Source organism: Ambystoma mexicanum, chromosome 12, assembly GCF_040938575.1.
Source record: "Ambystoma mexicanum isolate Mex_15411 chromosome 12, UKY_AmexF1_1, whole genome shotgun sequence".
NCBI lineage: Eukaryota > Metazoa > Chordata > Amphibia > Caudata > Ambystomatidae > Ambystoma > Ambystoma mexicanum.
Window position 1 is genome coordinate 668,809,465 of NC_090936.1, and position 19,136 is coordinate 668,828,600.

The following is a 19,136-nucleotide window of genomic DNA, read 5'->3' on the forward strand; positions in this document are numbered from 1 at the left end:
AGTTCCGGGACTTTTTTTTTATTGTTCCTATGGTTCGGCCATGTGTTTTTAAGCATAAATCGGTAGATCGTAGAAAACTTTCCTATGGACCTTGCCCGACTTTTCGTCCATTAACGCACTCGAAAACAGCCGCCATTTTATGATAATCCTATCATTTCGCCCCATCGCCCTGGCTCACCTGCTTTTGCGGCACTAAATCAAATCCCCCGCCCCTGAGCCTGACATCAGCAGACGCGTACCACCCATTTCCCAACGCCAAAGCACGTTTCGTGTCAACAATCGCTGCGCCTCAGCTAATGAAGTGTCGCCATGGAAATGGCAGGACGCCTCTTTCCTCTATAAGTATAAACACACAGTTTCACAACACACAGCAGCAGATTTTCGATTCCATTCCTCTCTCTGTGTTACTTTGAGTATTCTGTGACTCGTTTCTGTGCTCTGGTCAGCTACCTTCGCCGCTTCTAGGCCTTGTGAACACCTGTACCATCTCTGTAAATTATTTTACTTTCTTTACCACACAATGGCTACAATAATGCCGTATATGTACGAGCCCGAGTACACTGAGGAAGAACTACTGGAAAGGCAAGCACGCGAAAACGATGGGGATTCGGACGGCAGTTGGGAGGACCAGTCAACGGATGAAGAGCCTGGACCATGTCGCATGGACGGCGTCTCCACCTGGTGCACGTGCAATCGGTGCAAGCTAATGCCAACTGAGGAGGAGAACTGCTGCTGCCGTGAAAATTCCTACATTTCGGAAGGCGAGCCAAGTCCGCAATGCATCACCGAGCTGCCAGAGTTCGGGGAAGCCTGCCTCTCACGGACCGTGTTGAGGATGATGATGGTGCTTATGCACGAACTTCGCGGCACTGTTCGTCCGCGTAATCCGAGTAACGAGTAAGTATACTCTGGTTGTGATGTCAGTGATGCCACTACTATGTCATGGTCGTCTCCCACATATAAAATTACATCTACATATCATTCGAATGCATGTAAATTGGTTCCATATTGTGCATTTTCTAGATAGAATTTTTTACAAAGCAGAATGACATTTTTTACCTGAATCGACAGTGATAAGAAAGTTTTGTCATTTTAATACAGTTTGCATCTTTCATTTTCACAGGTGGTACAGGCTGGTGGCCTATCGTTGCTTCACTTGGTGGCTTCACGGGAGGCTCGGACACCGCGTTCGGAGAGTAATACCTGCCTGTGCGGTACTTGCCATTAGACAACATTTCCCCAGCGACAGTGGACAATACCGCGGATTTTCCCTGGATGTGCTGCAACCGGAACTTTACAATGTGTAATGTTTATTATTTATGTTCAATTGAAATTAAGATCTAAAATAAAACCCAACATATATTTTAACAATGGTTGTTTTGATTTTTTAAATGAATCTAGTGTGTCTCCATTGAATAGTCTTCCTGTGCCTTGTCTTGTCACACCACATGTCTCCGGCCAGCATCCTCCCTCACGCAGGCCGCCCAATAAATCATCCTTTTGGCACCGGGTACAGAGATGACCCCCTCTGGCCCGTGCCGCCTTGCCACCACAGGCCAGCCTGCTGCTGACTAACTGCCTAGGCATCCAGGGTCTCCAGGGTGAACTGCACCCATATATTCTCCTGGGAGGGTGAGGTATTTATAAACTCACCCCCTGCCTTCCATGTACTAGATCCTGCAGCCTGCCTCTTACATGCAGTTAGATGGCCTCTCCTTGGTGAGGCCCTGCGGCAAACGAGTCAGTTCGCACCGGGGTACTTGCGCTGGCAAGTGGAGCTGTCAGGGAGCGATAAAGGCCAAGAGGTGCCAAAGACCATGTACACTTCAAAGTGGTCTATAGAGCATGGGTTGTTATTCCCATGTCTACCTCCAGACCCCGTGTCTCCTGCCAAGCATCCCCCCTCACGCTGGACGCCCCCCTGCAATCCACATAAGTGTGTCTCCATTCACGAGTCTTCCTGTGTCTTGTCTGCACGACCACCGCCCCAATCCACCCCCGCCCTATCAAAGGCAGTTCGCACCGGGGTACTTGCGCTGGCAAGTGGAGCTGTCAGGGAGCGATAAAGGCCAAGAGGTGCCAAAGACCATGTACACTTCAAAGTGGTCTATAGAGCATGGGTTGTTGTTCCCATGTCTACCTCCAGACCCCGTGTCTCCTGCCAAGCATCCCCCCTCACGCTGGACGCCCCCCTGCAATCCACATAAGTGTGTCTCCATTCACGAGTCTTCCTGTGTCTTGTCTGCACGACCACCGCCCCAATCCACCCCCCGCCCTATCAAAGGCAGTTCGCACCGGGGTACTTGCGCTGGCAAGTGGAGCTGTCAGGGAGCGATAAAGGCCAAGAGGTGCCAAAGACCATGTACACTTCAAAGTGGTCTATAGAGCATGGGTTGTTGTTCCCATGTCTACCTCCAGACCCCGTGTCTCCTGCCAAGCACCCCCCCTCACGCTGGACGCCCCCCTGCAATCCACATAAGTGTGTCTCCATTCACGAGTCTTCCTGTGTCTTGTCTGCACGACCACCGCCCCAATCCACCCCCCGCCCTATCAAAGGCAGTTCGCACCGGGGTACTTGCGCTGGCAAGTGGAGCTGTCAGGGAGCGATAAAGGCCAAGAGGTGCCAAAGACCATGTACACTTCAAAGTGGTCTATAGAGCATGGGTTGTTGTTCCCATGTCTACCTCCAGACCCCGTGTCTCCTGCCAAGCACCCCCCCTCACGCTGGACGCCCCCCTGCAAACCGCATAATGCCACGACATATACACGTCATTCATTCACAAACACACCCCAGTTTCGAATCCTTTATAACCCACTTCATATTTCTAATGAGCACTTCTTTGCGCTTTGCTAGTCAACCCGTGAAGGTGCTGGTTATCTGCTCTTCGTCTCTGTGAACTTCCGTGACCACTTCGAGGAAACTCCTCAGTTTGTAACCTGTGAACTGCTCCCTGTTCTACGACAAGAAACTACTCTGATCCCTGAGTTTAACTGTTTGTTCGTCAAGGTAAGGCCATGTACCATAATCATTTTGCGTCCAATTTCTTTTCGTTCAAGACAGTACATGCAAGGAACTAGTCACATGTTCTGAGTTTACATTGGTATTCATAGAGAATTGTTGATCTTTACTTTTCAGAACTTTCCACAATGCCTGCCTGTTCCATTGGCGGTTGCCCTTCGAAGACCCATAATAAATCTGAAGGTACTATAATGCATGTTTTCCCTAAGACAATAGATCAGATAAGAGAATGGGTCCGATATTGCGGTTATCCACCGTCTGAGCTTGAAAGTAGAGTCCTAGAAGTCTTTGCGGACAAGAGGGGTGATCGATACCGCATCTGCAGAAGGCACTTTACCTCTGACATGTACTCCACATCATTGCTAATAAAGAAGAAGAACACACTGCGAGCGAGGCGAAAATTGCTCTCAACCGCTATTCCCACTCTATTCGTACACACCCCTTAACTGGTGAGTCAAGTTTACGTATTTATCTCTCGGCCTTGCGGTAGTGTGTAGCATTAGCTAACAATAATTTCCCCATTTATGTATCCACTCAATATGAAGGCGGAAGATTCTCCATCCGTGTCGTTATTGCAGTCATCAGCCACTTCAAGCGCCTATCGGGTAATCTTACTTGGCTATTCTGCCACTGACTTGTTTTAGGCATGTAAATCAATAGTTTTAATTTATCGTGTAATTATTTTACCTAATGGTACACCCTTGTACTCGTCCTCTAGTCTTTGTTTTCAGTTATAATTATTGTTATCCAAAATAATGCAAGTATTGTCTTTCAGGGAGATGCTGAGGAGTCCAACGTATTGACGACTACCATTGATGTCACTCAGATGCTCGATGTACGTTTCCGGACATTTCCATCGATGGCGATCACCAGATCTTGCATTCTTGTAGCGTGATTGTTACACACAATGTTTCTTTCGTTTTTAGCCATTGATATGTCCGTCTGTCGTCGCCCTCCTATGTGTCTTCTTTTTTCAATATTGTGTTCATTACTAATGAAAGTCCTATGTTTCAGGGAGTCGATGGAGCATTAGTCCAAGAAGAAGGGGGAGCATGCAGTTACGGGTCGGCGCAACAGCTTGCAGAAATGTGCACCGCAGTTACATCGTCCCTTGATGTTCTTATGCATTTCGAGGTATGGATACTGACAGTTCGATCAAGCGAAATAATATGACGTGATTACATCCGCTATACTTCCTTCTTTATTAACGCAAGTACTATGTTTCAGGGAGATGACGGAGCTTCTTCTACAAGAACATCACCCCTAGTAGTTGATGCAGATCTCTGGGTGGTGACACTTCCAACGATCGAGCAAATCGAATCATATTTACATATCCATTATTTATTTTAGACAACTGATCATTTGTGCAGGTCTATTTAGATGAGCCGTTGACACCTGCACAAAGTTTCTGTTCTTTTTATCAAAATAGAAAACCATACTAATGCAATTACTGTGTTTCAGGGAGTCACTGAAGCATCATCTTCAATAATATCATCAATGGAAGTCTATGAGGAGCCCGAGGTATGGATCTTGACAGTTCCATCTAACTAGATCAACAATGCGTGAATAATTGTCGTTTGAATGTTCTACACAAAGCGTTCATTTGTGTTTTGCTATTGAGATGTACGTGGGTATTGGTCCCCAAGTACATTTTGTGTTTTCGATATTATTATACATACTAATGAAAGTTCTATGTTTCAGGGAGTCGATGGAGCGTCAGTGCGTGACGGATGTGCTTATCATGAAAATATAGTCGTTGCAGCGCAAGAGGAAGTGGAGACATGCACACACGAGTCGGAGCAACAGCGTCCTGATGTTGAAGTTCGAGGCAAGAAAGTTTCAAAGAAAAGAAAGCAAAAGAAGGTTAGTGTCCTGGTCACTATATTATGTTGTTTTTCACTGTTAATAGTTCAATACTGTAAGTTGTGTTTAAACTGAACATCCCTTTTCCAATCTGTCCTCTAGTTGCGAGTGGGTGTACAAACTAGATCTACACAGACAGTGAAGCGAACGAGAGATGTTGCTTGTCAAACCTTTTGGCAGGGACTTGAGACTGGAGATGCATCGTGCCAATGGGAAGAATATGAAGTGATTGACAACGGAGCTATACCACCACCAGCCATTGATAGTGAATGTCCTCCTGGTAGTTCGGATGCAGTTGGAGATCAATTCACAGAATCCACACCCGCAAAAGCTAAGACTGCGAGAAAGTTGAATAAATTGTCTTATTCACCCATCGCCGGAGAAGGAACAGATGTTGCAATGGAAGAGAATGAAGTGGATTACAATGAAACACCATCAATATCACTGAACATAGCGGAAGACGATATCAGAGATTCTACCTTTCATGTAAGTGACATGTCCTCAACGTTACAGGCTGAACCAGCTGGGATGCAGAGTGACAGTATAAGGAAAGAGGCCAAATTCATTGTATTCGATAGTTGTTTGATTGATATTATTATTCGGTTGAAATGTGGGCATTCGGTAGGTGGGGAAGTATGTGGGGAGCCATTGATTAATGTGACTCGTGCAATTCGAGGCACTAACCTTAAAATACATGCCACCTGTACAAAATATCATCCTTTCTCATGGTCTGCACAACCCATGCTGGGGCAACTGCCAGCAGGCAATCTACTTTGTGCAGCGGCTGCACTTTTTAGTGGTTCAAGTTTTAAAAAGTTAGAGTCTTTCTTTCAGTTTGTGGGAATCCATTTCATTGCGAAAACTCAGTTCTACAAATACCAAACCGATTATCTATTTCCAGCCATTAGCGAAGCTTGGAGAATGGAAAAAATGTCTATTGATAGTACATTCGCGGGCAAACGGTTCAGGCTAGCCGGTGATGGACAGTGCGGCAGCCCAGGATTTTCAGCCAAGTACTGCACCTACCACTTTCAGGACATGGAAAGTAAGAAAATTGTGAGTTTGGTGGTCGTGCAGGTGTCACAAAGTACATCCTCAGTGGCCATGGAGAAAGTTGGCTTTGTAGCATCATTGCAAGAACTACAATCGCGGGGAATGGTGATCGACCTGATAGCCACGGACAGACACGTTTCAATTGCCAAGACAATGAGAGAGGAGTACAAAAATATAAATCACCAATTTGACGTTTGGCATCTTGCAAAAACAATCAATAAAAAAATGTCGGCTGCAGGTAAAAAAAAAGAAATGCAAGGTATTTCACAGTGGTCCAAGTCAATCAGCAACCATCTTTGGTGGAGCTCAAGAACATGTGGAGGGTCGTTGGAAATTCTACTGGAAAAATGGCGGTCAGTAATGCTACACTGTACCAACGTTCACCGTTGGAACACAAACCAACATTTCCACAATTGTGAACATGGCCATTTGTCCACAGAGGAGGCACGGAAGAAGAAGTGGTTGATTCCTTCATCACCCACTCACAAAGCCATTGAAAAGATTGTATTTGATAAAACTATAACAAGAGATTTGAGAGGACTCATGGAATTCTGCCACACAGGAGATTTGGAGGTGTTCCACAATATGTGCCTAAAGTACAGGCCAAAACGATTGCATTTTGGCATGGAGGGCATGATAAATCGGACTCTTCTAGCGGTCTTGGCACATAACCATAATGTTGGCCGTCAACAAAGTAGGACGACCGGAACTTTAGGGACGCTTCGCTACAATAAGGCCTTCACTAAAAGAAGTAAACAATGGTGATCAAACCAGTGTTTGAGGATATGCAATATGAGTTTATTGAGAGACTTATTGTTGACGTCCTAGATAGGCACATAAATGGAGTTGTGAACGAACCTGTGCAGGGGACAACTGCATTGCCACCCAACATTGCCTCTGTTCCATGTCCACCTAAAGAAGAGCTCATTGAGAAATACACATCACGGTTTAAATGATTGTAATTTGATTGTCTGTTCTCTCGAGTCTCCTCATGTCGCAGGCCCATTGAATATGTGTATCTATGTAATGTGTAAATAAAAGTGATTGCTCAGTGTACATGCAATGTGTCTATCCAACCTTGTTCATTTGCGCATTAAATTAAACCAAACAGTATTATAAATAATTTTTCAAAAAATATAGAATGTCTCCGTATTTATGGTTCTCTGGGGCTGCAAAGCACGCAGACAAAATGCAAAGATGGAGTGTAAATTTCAAGTCCTGTGAGATGGCCTTACACTGAATGTAGCTAACTAGGAATGTGTGCTCGTTCAAAGTGAAGGTCAGCTGCTTTGATTTTTTGCTCGGGGGCCGGAATGGCCCACGACTCAGTATAAGGTTCTATTGTTATTTGACCTTGACAGGCCGGGACCATCCCGAAAGACTTCTTTTTGGGGGTGTGGGGCAATAACGTAAGAAACGATAATGAATATAATTTCAGAAACGAAAGCCATTTCATGTTCGTTCATTAGAAGAAATAACGTCGGCATAGAAGGAGTGGTATTTCGGGGCTGCCCTACGCACAGACACAATGGAAAATGCAAATATAATGTAAGTAACTCTTTAGATGAGTTTATACCGCAATTTAATTACTATACAGTAGCTTTAAAGACTGGTTAAGTTGTACTTGTTCGTTCTATGTGGCATATTGTTTTGTACCGCGCACTATCTTGGGGAGAACCATCTCCTTTTACGGAAGCACCTCAAAACCTTCCTCTTTGCTTCTGCTTTCTCTCTCCCTCTCCCCTGCTACAACTGGTCCACTGTCTGCGACCTCGGTCCTGGGCCCTTCCACTCTCCACCTGCACTGCCTCCCTGTCAACCCCTGCACTGGGGGACTGTCTCAGTATCCTACAGCCCCCCCTTGACGTATAATACCCAGTTGCACTGTCCTAGCTATGAAATAATTTCCCGACCTAATATATAAAATGAATAATTTTAATAAAGATCTGATGGTGAGACTAATTTCATTTTTTATGTTTTTCAAACAGGTACATCATCCATTATTGTCTGTGTCACGAGTACCAGACACCGGCGGATGGCTTTTTTAACCGCCAGCTGGTTCTCCGCATGAACAACGTTACCACCCTGACCATTTTATGGGACGATCGCCAAGTACAAGTATGCCCTTATGCGGTACTAACGGCTAGATGCAACATACAGACCGTTGTGGTGGCCTAGTGCCTCGTTGTTGAAACAGCCATGCGATTATCAGTACGACCGAAGAGCTTATTTTATCGTAAACCAACACCCTGTGTACTGCACACGAACATCGCTTGCCTCAAGACGAACTATTTTGGATCGAGAGAAAATAAAAATGCAAATCGCTGAATATTCTCTAAACCTTTGATGTCCAATAAATGTACTTTGCCAAATATACAATCTTGCCGTTTTCTTTTAAACCACAGTTTCATATTCCGAATTGTGGCGCTGTATTGTGAGATGATCTAAGACCCTGTGTACAGCAAACCGTTATGGAAGGACATTTAAATATTGATCAAAAAACCTAGTCAACGTGAGGGCAAGAAAAAACAGGCATTGGCAATGCCCACAGTTTGGGCTTTTATGTAGGCATGGGAAACACACTTTCCAGGCACTGCCCTAGTGGTATTAACTGCCCATTGATGGTAGCAGATACACAGTGGTGCAAGTACTTGGGCATCTAATAGCAGTGCCTGGAAAAATGCCCGATACTTATATACAAGCCAAAACTGTTCGTTTTGCCAATGCGTGTTTTTAACAGTACTTCAGTGAAGAACACGCATGCATAATGTTTATAAATAAAGTGGCTGAAGGCAGACCTGGTTAAGGCATTTTTATTATACCAGTAGTGGTTTTACTGCTCCAGTCAAGTCATTGACTTTCAGAAGTCTGCTTTGAAAAAACACTGGCAGGTACTTTGAGTACAGAGTTTGACAGTAAGGCTTGATTAAAGCGAGCTCAAAGATTTCCCACGAGGAGGTGTTTTGGATCTGCAGGGGCAGGAACTGGGTGGCAATGGCCATGGGGATTAGTATAACTATTGGCAGTAAATGGGTGGGCAAATACCCAAACAACACTTACAAGCTTTGTATCTCTCCTCATATGCCATTTCTCCCCATCAGTACTATGATACAATCGTTTCGGCTTATAGGTGGCGCTAAAGTGCCACCTAATAGCCAAAACTGATAAAATGGCAAGAAAGGAGGTTGTTGTACAGCAGTAGCAAAATTCTGACCGACCTGCATTGGCGAAAAACAGGAACTTTGTTATGGCAGTTTGTGACGTGTTGCTAGAGTGAGCAGGGCTTGGGCGCAGAAAAACATGTGCACAGACTTATATAATTAACTTTTGGGAAGTGAAGTGGCAGCGTTTCTTTGAAAGCCAGTTTCCCAGCACTGCCTGCGAATGTAAGCCCTTTCAAGCAGTTAGGAGGAAATCAAAGAAGGACGACAGAGAACTCAGAGTCCTTGAGCCTTGTTAATCGAGAGGCGTTAAGTTGGGGTGTATTGCAAATCTGAGTCTCTCTCTCTCGATAAACCTCTTTTGTTTATTGTCGCCTTGAGGAGGAGCCATTCTTCATGGGGCATTATTTCTTTTGCCCAAGTTTCGCATGCCTAAAATGCCCTTAATAAAGCATTAAACAATCTAACATGTTGTGCTCTGGGATAATCCTTTCTCAGCTCTGTGGCAATCATACAGATGGGAATGTTTGTGGGCCTGATTTACAACACGTTTTTCATGGGGTTAGGCTTTTGAAAAAGCCTTTTGTAAATCAGCCCCAAAAGTGTGCATACACGACCCTTAAGTGTTTCTTTACTCGCCTCGAGTTTATAAGAGATGGGTGCAGTATCCTCTCGAGGATTACACACAACTATATTTGCAAAAACACGTTTTGTATTCTTTTGCTGGAGTATGCATGTTTTCAGATAAAACTTATTGAACAAGAGATGAGTGCGTTTGAGTCTGCCATTATACTTTTGGAATATGCGATAGAAAGACTAAAATAAATTACTGTAGTTAAGCACCATGATTGGTAAAAATCACCTTGAAAAAATTAAAAGATTAACAATTCTGTTTACTGTGATACAATACATACCAGAATGTTAAATCAGGTCGAACCAAAGAAAATCTAGATAGGGCCTCATCACGAGTTGGGCGGTAGCGCCGGCGCTATTAGCGCTGGCACTAATAGCCCTACCACCAAACCACCGGCGCTATTAACGCCGGATCACGGGTTTGGCGGAAGGGTTATTGCCCATTCCCCATTGGGCCCATTTGGGAATTCCTCATTCCCCATTGGGCCCAATGGGGAAAATTAGTGCTATTACCGCCGGTGGATTTCCCGCCAGCGGTAATCGCTCAGAGCTGGGGGGAAATCCGCCAAAGCCATGATCTGGCGGACCCTAAAATGCGGCAGTAATAGCGCTACCGCCGCATTTAAGGGTTACCGCCATACTCGTGATGAGGCCCATGTTTCAGTCATTTTGTTCAGGGATTGTATGATTAGACGTGTGTTTACATGCATGTGAGAATAAGGAATCTGGGAGACTGAGCATGAAAGGCAGCAAGAGCCTATGCTAAGAAGATTGATGAGGTGAACTTTGGGTTTTGGAGGGAATACCGGGCTCTCAGCACCCTTTGGCACCAGTTTTACATTGATTATGTTACAAAATGCAGACTGTCTTTGAACTGTTTTATGGTCAAATGTAATGATTTCCCAATTCTTAATGTTATTCTTGACACTTATTTCTCAGTGCAAATATCGATTTTGCTTGCTTTGTAAGCGGTGGTTTGTGAGGAATATTTTGAAAGCACGATATGCTTTTATATGCTTTTATAGATCTAATGACAAAACAACAAATGGGCGTGGCCAAACCCTTAACTGGATGCCATTACCTCTGTGGCTCCCTTGTAAATTGATGGGTGCAAACAATACAAAAGAGGGACTAACAAATCAATTAAGGGGATAACACAAGTATATATTTTAGAGCCCCATGGTCGCTCTACTCTATGTTCTCAACTTTTCCAGGGGTGTCCGCATGCATGCAACAATTCTGAACAGTAGCAATATGGGCTTTTTTGGGTGACAAGGAAAGCTTAACAATAATAGTGTACGTTGTGGATAACCGTGGATGTGTTCTAAAGCAGACCAATTACCTTTATGAGAACATTCTAGAAAATGAGAATAGTGATATGCATGTTCCTCAAGGTTTTCTGAAGCATACATCTATCATTTCTATTTGCTAATGATAAGGTCTCTGGGTTCAACATAAGCAGTTGACAAGTATCTCCGTCACTAGCGGGCACACATACCATAAATAAGCACAAACGTCAATGGGAGTACAGCAAACAAAGGAAAAGCACTAAAATAGACTTACCAGGTTCGCCAATTCCACCGTGTTCACCTAAAGGGAGAAAGAAAAAGAAAACATTCAGGGCCAAATATTCTTACAAGAATTCTCCAGTGTATATATTTCTAAAGGTTTGCGGTTTCTGAAGTGAACTGGATAGACCAAACTGAAATCTATATACATCATTCCAAGGCAAGGCGCCCCACAATCTCTACACTGTCAGGCCTGCGACATACAGGTACAAAAAAGCTCCAGCAACAAAAGCGTGGTGGATGTCTCTGTGGCTCCCTTTCAACAGACAATGCTCCTGGCTTTTAGGAAATGATCACTGCCACAGATCTTTACAGAGATCAGAATAATGAGATCTTGGGAGCGATAGATTGCTTCATGGTCTTGCTGTGTCTTGTGAAAATACTGTCCTACCTTGGAGCAAATTTGAATCTAGCCAAAGACCCTTCAGTGAGAGTGTACGCTATGAATGCATTGTTTAAGTTTGGCTTCTGGAGCAAGTAATCATGCTTCCTGCTAACTAAAATTGCAACTTTCAGCAGGTCAAGTTACAATCCACCTTTTGAATTAAGAATGATCAGAGAAACGAGGCCCTCTTGTAGGGAGTGAGAGGGGGGAAAAGAACAGAAACGAAAACAAATAAAATCAACCTACCAGATTTGCTATGTTTGCCTACAAGGAAAATAATACAGAGATTGTAATTCAATATTTACTGATCATTCTTTGCTTTTCTATTGGTTGAGCGCATTCAAAGGGGAATGCAAGGGGGACAGATTTATAACACAGCATCATAACGTCACCTGTCTCTCGGCAGAGCAATGCCATATTAGGCAGTGGCACATTTGTGAAACCAAGAAATCGTGAAAGGCTTGCTGCTCAGGTTACAGCTTGTCTAGGCCACTGCAACCATTTCCACATTAACCCAAACATGTCTTTCTTCTCTGAGTGTGACCATGAGAGTATCAGCAAAACAAACTTAAAGGATAGTTCCGGGACTTTTTTTTTATTGTTCCTATGGTTCGGCCATGTGTTTTTAAGCATAAATCGGTAGATCGTAGAAAACTTTCCTATGGACCTTGCCCGACTTTTCGTCCATTAACGCACTCGAAAACAGCCGCCATTTTATGATAATCCTATCATTTCGCCCCATCGCCCTGGCTCACCTGCTTTTGCGGCACTAAATCAAATCCCCCGCCCCTGAGCCTGACATCAGCAGACGCGTACCGCCCATTTCCCAACGCCAAAGCACGTTTCGTGTCAACAATCGCTGCGCCTCAGCTAATGAAGTGTCGCCATGGAAATGGCAGGACGCCTCTTTCCTCTATAAGTATAAACACACCGTTTCACAACACACAGCAGCAGATTTTCGATTCCATTCCTCTCTCTGTGTTACTTTGAGTATTCTGTGACTCGTTTCTGTGCTCTGGTCAGCTACCTTCGCCGCTTCTAGGCCTTGTGAACACCTCTACCATCTCTGTAAATTATTTTACTTTCTTTACCACACAATGGCTACAATAATGCTGTATATGTACGAGCCCGAGTACACTGAGGAAGAACTACTGGAAAGGCAAGCACGCGAAAACGATGGGGATTCGGACGGCAGTTGGGAGGACCAGTCAACGGATGAAGAGCCTGGACCATGTCGCATGGACGGCGTCTCCACCTGGTGCACGTGCAATCGGTGCAAGCTAATGCCAACTGAGGAGGAGAACTGCTGCTGCCGTGAAAATTCCTACATTTCGGAAGGCGAGCCAAGTCCGCAATGCATCACCGAGCTGCCAGAGTTCAGGGAAGCCTGCCTCTCACGGACCGTGTTGAGGATGATGATGGTGCTTATGCACGAACTTCGCGGCACTGTTCGTCCGCGTAATCCGAGTAACGAGTAAGTATACTCTGGTTGTGATGTCAGTGATGCCACTACTATGTCATGGTCGTCTCCCACATATAAAATTACATCTACATATCATTCGAATGCATGTAAATTGGTTCCATATTGTGCATTTTCTAGATAGAATTTTTTTCAAAGCAGAATGACATTTTTTACCTGAATCGACAGTGATAAGAAAGTTTTGTCATTTTAATACAGTTTGCATCTTTCATTTTCACAGGTGGTACAGGCTGGTGGCCTATCGTTGCTTCACTTGGTGGCTTCACGGGAGGCTCGGACACCGCGTTCGGAGAGTAATACCTGCCTGTGCGGTACTTGCCATTAGACAACATTTCCCCAGCGACAGTGGACAATACCGCGGATTTTCCCTGGATGTGCTGCAACCGGAACTTTACAATGTGTAATGTTTATTATTTATGTTCAATTGAAATTAAGATCTAAAATAAAACCCAACATATATTTTAACAATGGTTGTTTTGATTTTTTAAATGAATCTAGTGTGTCTCCATTGAATAGTCTTCCTGTGCCTTGTCTTGTCACACCACATGTCTCCGGCCAGCATCCTCCCTCACGCAGGCCACCCAATAAATCATCCTTTTGGCACCGGGTACAGAGATGACCCCCTCTGGCCCGTGCCGCCTTGCCACCACAGGCCAGCCTGCTGCTGACTAACTGCCTAGGCATCCAGGGTCTCCAGGGTGAACTGCACCCATATATTCTCCTGGGAGGGTGAGGTATTTATAAACTCACCCCCTGCCTTCCATGTACTAGATCCTGCAGCCTGCCTCTTACATGCAGTTAGATGGCCTCTCCTTGGTGAGGCCCTGCGGCAAACGAGTCAGTTCGCACCGGGGTACTTGCGCTGGCAAGTGGAGCTGTCAGGGAGCGATAAAGGCCAAGAGGTGCCAAAGACCATGTACACTTCAAAGTGGTCTATAGAGCATGGGTTGTTGTTCCCATGTCTACCTCCAGACCCCGTGTCTCCTGCCAAGCATCCCCCCTCACGCTGGACGCCCCCCTGCAATCCACATAAGTGTGTCTCCATTCACGAGTCTTCCTGTGTCTTGTCTGCACGACCACCGCCCCAATCCACCCCCCGCCCTATCAAAGGCAGTTCGCACCGGGGTACTTGCGCTGGCAAGTGGAGCTGTCAGGGAGCGATAAAGGCCAAGAGGTGCCAAAGACCATGTACACTTCAAAGTGGTCTATAGAGCATGGGTTGTTGTTCCCATGTCTACCTCCAGACCCCGTGTCTCCTGCCAAGCACCCCCCCTCACGCTGGACGCCCCCCTGCAATCCACATAAGTGTGTCTCCATTCACGAGTCTTCCTGTGTCTTGTCTGCACGACCACCGCCCCAATCCACCCCCCGCCCTATCAAAGGCAGTTCGCACCGGGGTACTTGCGCTGGCAAGTGGAGCTGTCAGGGAGCGATAAAGGCCAAGAGGTGCCAAAGACCATGTACACTTCAAAGTGGTCTATAGAGCATGGGTTGTTGTTCCCATGTCTACCTCCAGACCCCGTGTCTCCTGCCAAGCACCCCCCCTCACGCTGGACGCCCCCCTGCAAACCGCATAATGCCACGACATATACACGTCATTCATTCACAAACACACCCCAGTTTCGAATCCTTTATAACCCACTTCATATTTCTAATGAGCACTTCTTTGCGCTTTGCTAGTCAACCCGTGAAGGTGCTGGTTATCTGCTCTTCGTCTCTGTGAACTTCCGTGACCACTTTGAGGAAACTCCTCAGTTTGTAACCTGTGAACTGCTCCCTGTTCTACGACAAGAAACTACTCTGATCCCTGAGTTTAACTGTTTGTTCGTCAGGGTAAGGCCATGTACCATAATCATTTTGCGTCCAATTTCTTTTCGTTCAAGACAGTACATGCAAGGAACTAGTCACATGTTCTGAGTTTACATTGGTATTCATAGAGAATTGTTGATCTTTACTTTTCAGAACTTTCCACAATGCCTGCCTGTTCCATTGGCGGTTGCCCTTCGAAGACCCATAATAAATCTGAAGGTACTATAATGCATGTTTTCCCTAAGACAATAGATCAGATAAGAGAATGGGTCCGATATTGCGGTTATCCACCGTCTGAGCTTGAAAGTAGAGTCCTAGAAGTCTTTGCGGACAAGAGGGGTGATCGATACCGCATCTGCAGAAGGCACTTTACCTCTGACATGTACTCCACATCATTGCTAATAAAGAAGAAGAACACACTGCGAGCGAGGCGAAAATTGCTCTCAACCGCTATTCCCACTCTATTCGTACACACCCCTTAACTGGTGAGTCAAGTTTACGTATTTATCTCTCGGCCTTGCGGTAGTGTGTAGCATTAGCTAACAATAATTTCCCCATTTATGTATCCACTCAATATGAAGGCGGAAGATTCTCCATCCGTGTCGTTATTGCAGTCATCAGCCACTTCAAGCGCCTATCGGGTAATCTTACTTGGCTATTCTGCCACTGACTTGTTTTAGGCATGTAAATCAATAGTTTTAATTTATCGTGTAATTATTTTACCTAATGGTACACCCTTGTACTCGTCCTCTAGTCTTTGTTTTCAGTTATAATTATTGTTATCCAAAATAATGCAAGTATTGTCTTTCAGGGAGATGCTGAGGAGTCCAACGTATTGACGACTACCATTGATGTCACTCAGATGCTCGATGTACGTTTCCGGACATTTCCATCGATGGCGATCACCAGATCTTGCATTCTTGTAGCGTGATTGTTACACACAATGTTTCTTTCGTTTTTAGCCATTGATATGTCCGTCTGTCGTCGCCCTCCTATGTGTCTTCTTTTTTCAATATTGTGTTCATTACTAATGAAAGTCCTATGTTTCAGGGAGTCGATGGAGCATTAGTCCAAGAAGAAGGGGGAGCATGCAGTTACGGGTCGGCGCAACAGCTTGCAGAAATGTGCACCGCAGTTACATCGTCCCTTGATGTTCTTATGCATTTCGAGGTATGGATACTGACAGTTCGATCAAGCGAAATTATATGACGTGATTACATCCGCTATACTTCCTTCTTTATTAACGCAAGTACTATGTTTCAGGGAGATGACGGAGCTTCTTCTACAAGAACATCACCCCTAGTAGTTGATGCAGATCTCTGGGTGGTGACACTTCCAACGATCGAGCAAATCGAATCATATTTACATATCCATTATTTATTTTAGACAACTGATCATTTGTGCAGGTCTATTTAGATGAGCCGTTGACACCTGCACAAAGTTTCTGTTCTTTTTATCAAAATAGAAAACCATACTAATGCAATTACTGTGTTTCAGGGAGTCACTGAAGCATCATCTTCAATAATATCATCAATGGAAGTCTATGAGGAGCCCGAGGTATGGATCTTGACAGTTCCATCTAACTAGATCAACAATGCGTGAATAATTGTCGTTTGAATGTTCTACACAAAGCGTTCATTTGTGTTTTGCTATTGAGATGTACGTGGGTATTGGTCCCCAAGTACATTTTGTGTTTTCGATATTATTATACATACTAATGAAAGTTCTATGTTTCAGGGAGTCGATTGAGCGTCAGTGCGTGACGGATGTGCTTATCATGAAAATATAGTCGTTGCAGCGCAAGAGGAAGTGGAGACATGCACACACGAGTCGGAGCAACAGCGTCCTGATGTTGAAGTTCGAGGCAAGAAAGTTTCAAAGAAAAGAAAGCAAAAGAAGGTTAGTGTCCTGGTCACTATATTATGTTGTTTTTCACTGTTAATAGTTCAATACTGTAAGTTGTGTTTAAACTGAACATCCCTTTTCCAATCTGTCCTCTAGTTGCGAGTGGGTGTACAAACTAGATCTACACAGACAGTGAAGCGAACGAGAGATGTTGCTTGTCAAACCTTTTGGCAGGGACTTGAGACTGGAGATGCATCGTGCCAATGGGAAGAATATGAAGTGATTGACAACGGAGCTATACCACCACCAGCCATTGATAGTGAATGTCCTCCTGGTAGTTCGGATGCAGTTGGAGATCAATTCACAGAATCCACACCCGCAAAAGCTAAGACCGCGAGAAAGTTGAGGAAATTGTCTTATTCACCCATCGCCGGAGAAGGAACAGATGTTGCAATGGAAGAGAATGAAGTGGATTACAATGAAACACCATCAATATCACTGAACATAGCGGAAGACAATATCAGAGATTCTACCTTTCATGTGAGTGACATGTCCTCAACGTTACAGGCTGAACCAGCTGGGATGCAGAGTGACAGTATAAGGAAAGAGGCCAAATTCATTGTATTCGATAGTTGTTTGATTGATATTATTATTCGGTTGAAATGTGGGCATTCGGTAGGTGGGGAAGTATGTGGGGAGCCATTGATTAATGTGACTCGTGCAATTCGAGGCACTAACCTTAAAATACATGCCACCTGTACAAAATATCATCCTTTCTCATGGTCTGCACAACCCATGCTGGGGCAACTGCCAGCAGGCAATCTACTTTGTGCAGCGGCTGCACTTTTTAGTGGTTCAAGTTTTAAAAAGTTAGAGTCTTTCTTTCAGTTTGTGGGAATCCATTTCATTGCGAAAACTCAGTTCTACAAATACCAAACCGATTATCTATTTCCAGCCATTAGCGAAGCTTGGAGAATGGAAAAAATGTCTATTGATAGTACATTCGCGGGCAAACGGTTCAGGCTAGCCGGTGATGGACAGTGCGGCAGCCCAGGATTTTCAGCCAAGTACTGCACCTACCACTTTCAGGACATGGAAAGTAAGAAAATTGTGAGTTTGGTGGTCGTGCAGGTGTCACAAAGTACATCCTCAGTGGCCATGGAGAAAGTTGGCTTTGTAGCATCATTGCAAGAACTACAATCGCGGGGAATGGTGATCGACCTGATAGCCACGGACAGACACGTTTCAATTGCCAAGACAATGAGAGAAGAGTACAAAAATATAAATCACCAATTTGACGTTTGGCATCTTGCAAAAACAATCAATAAAAAAATGTCGGCTGCAGGTAAAAAAAAAGAAATGCAAGGTATTTCACAGTGGTCCAAGTCAATCAGCAACCATCTTTGGTGGAGCTCAAGAACATGTGGAGGGTCGTTGGAAATTCTACTGGAAAAATGGCGGTCAGTAATGCTACACTGTACCAACGTTCACCGTTGGAACACAAACCAACATTTCCACAATTGTGAACATGGCCATTTGTCCACAGAGGAGGCACGGAAGAAGAAGTGGTTGATTCCTTCATCACCCACTCACAAAGCCATTGAAAAGATTGTATTTGATAAAACTATAACAAGAGATTTGAGGGGACTCATGGAATTCTGCCACACAGGAGATTTGGAGGTGTTCCACAATATGTGCCTAAAGTACAGGCCAAAACGATTGCATTTTGGCATGGAGGGCATGATAAATCGGACTCTTCTAGCGGTCTTGGCACATAACCATAATGTTGGCCGTCAACAAAGTAGGACGACCGGAACTTTAGGGACGCTTCGCTACAATAAGGCCTTCACTAAAAGAAGTAAACAATGGTGATCAAACCAGTGTTTGAGGATATGCAATATGAGTTTATTGAGAGACTTATTGTTGACGTCCTAGATAGGCACATAAATGGAGTTGTGAACGAACCTGTGCAGGGGACAACTGCATTGCCACCCAACATTGCCTCTGTTCCATGTCCACCTAAAGAAGAGCTCATTGAGAAATACACATCACGGTTTAAATGATTGTAATTTGATTGTCTGTTCTCTCGAGTCTCCTCATGTCGCAGGCCCATTGAATATGTGTATCTATGTAATGTGTAAATAAAAGTGATTGCTCAGTGTACATGCAATGTGTCTATCCAACCTTGTTCATTTGCGCATTAAATTAAACCAAACAGTATTATAAATAATTTTTCAAAAAATATAAAATGTCTCCGTATTTATGGTTCTCTGGGGCTGCAAAGCACGCAGACAAAATGCAAAGATGGAGTGTAAATTTC

At 44.4% G+C, this 19,136-nt stretch overlaps 1 protein-coding gene across 50 annotated transcripts in view; it reads right to left on the reverse strand.

Moving 5' to 3' along the window:
- LOC138513982 (mucin-19) overlaps window positions 1-19,136 on the reverse strand; it is a 1,848,798-nt gene that overhangs the window by 1,683,419 nt on the left and 146,243 nt on the right. For all 50 annotated transcript variants that reach the window (XM_069629210.1, XM_069629207.1, XM_069629194.1 and 47 more), the window contains exon 11: window positions 11,293-11,319. In XM_069629210.1, coding sequence (XP_069485311.1) covers window positions 11,293-11,319 — 27 coding nt within the window. The remainder of the gene's footprint in view (window positions 1-11,292; window positions 11,320-19,136) is intronic.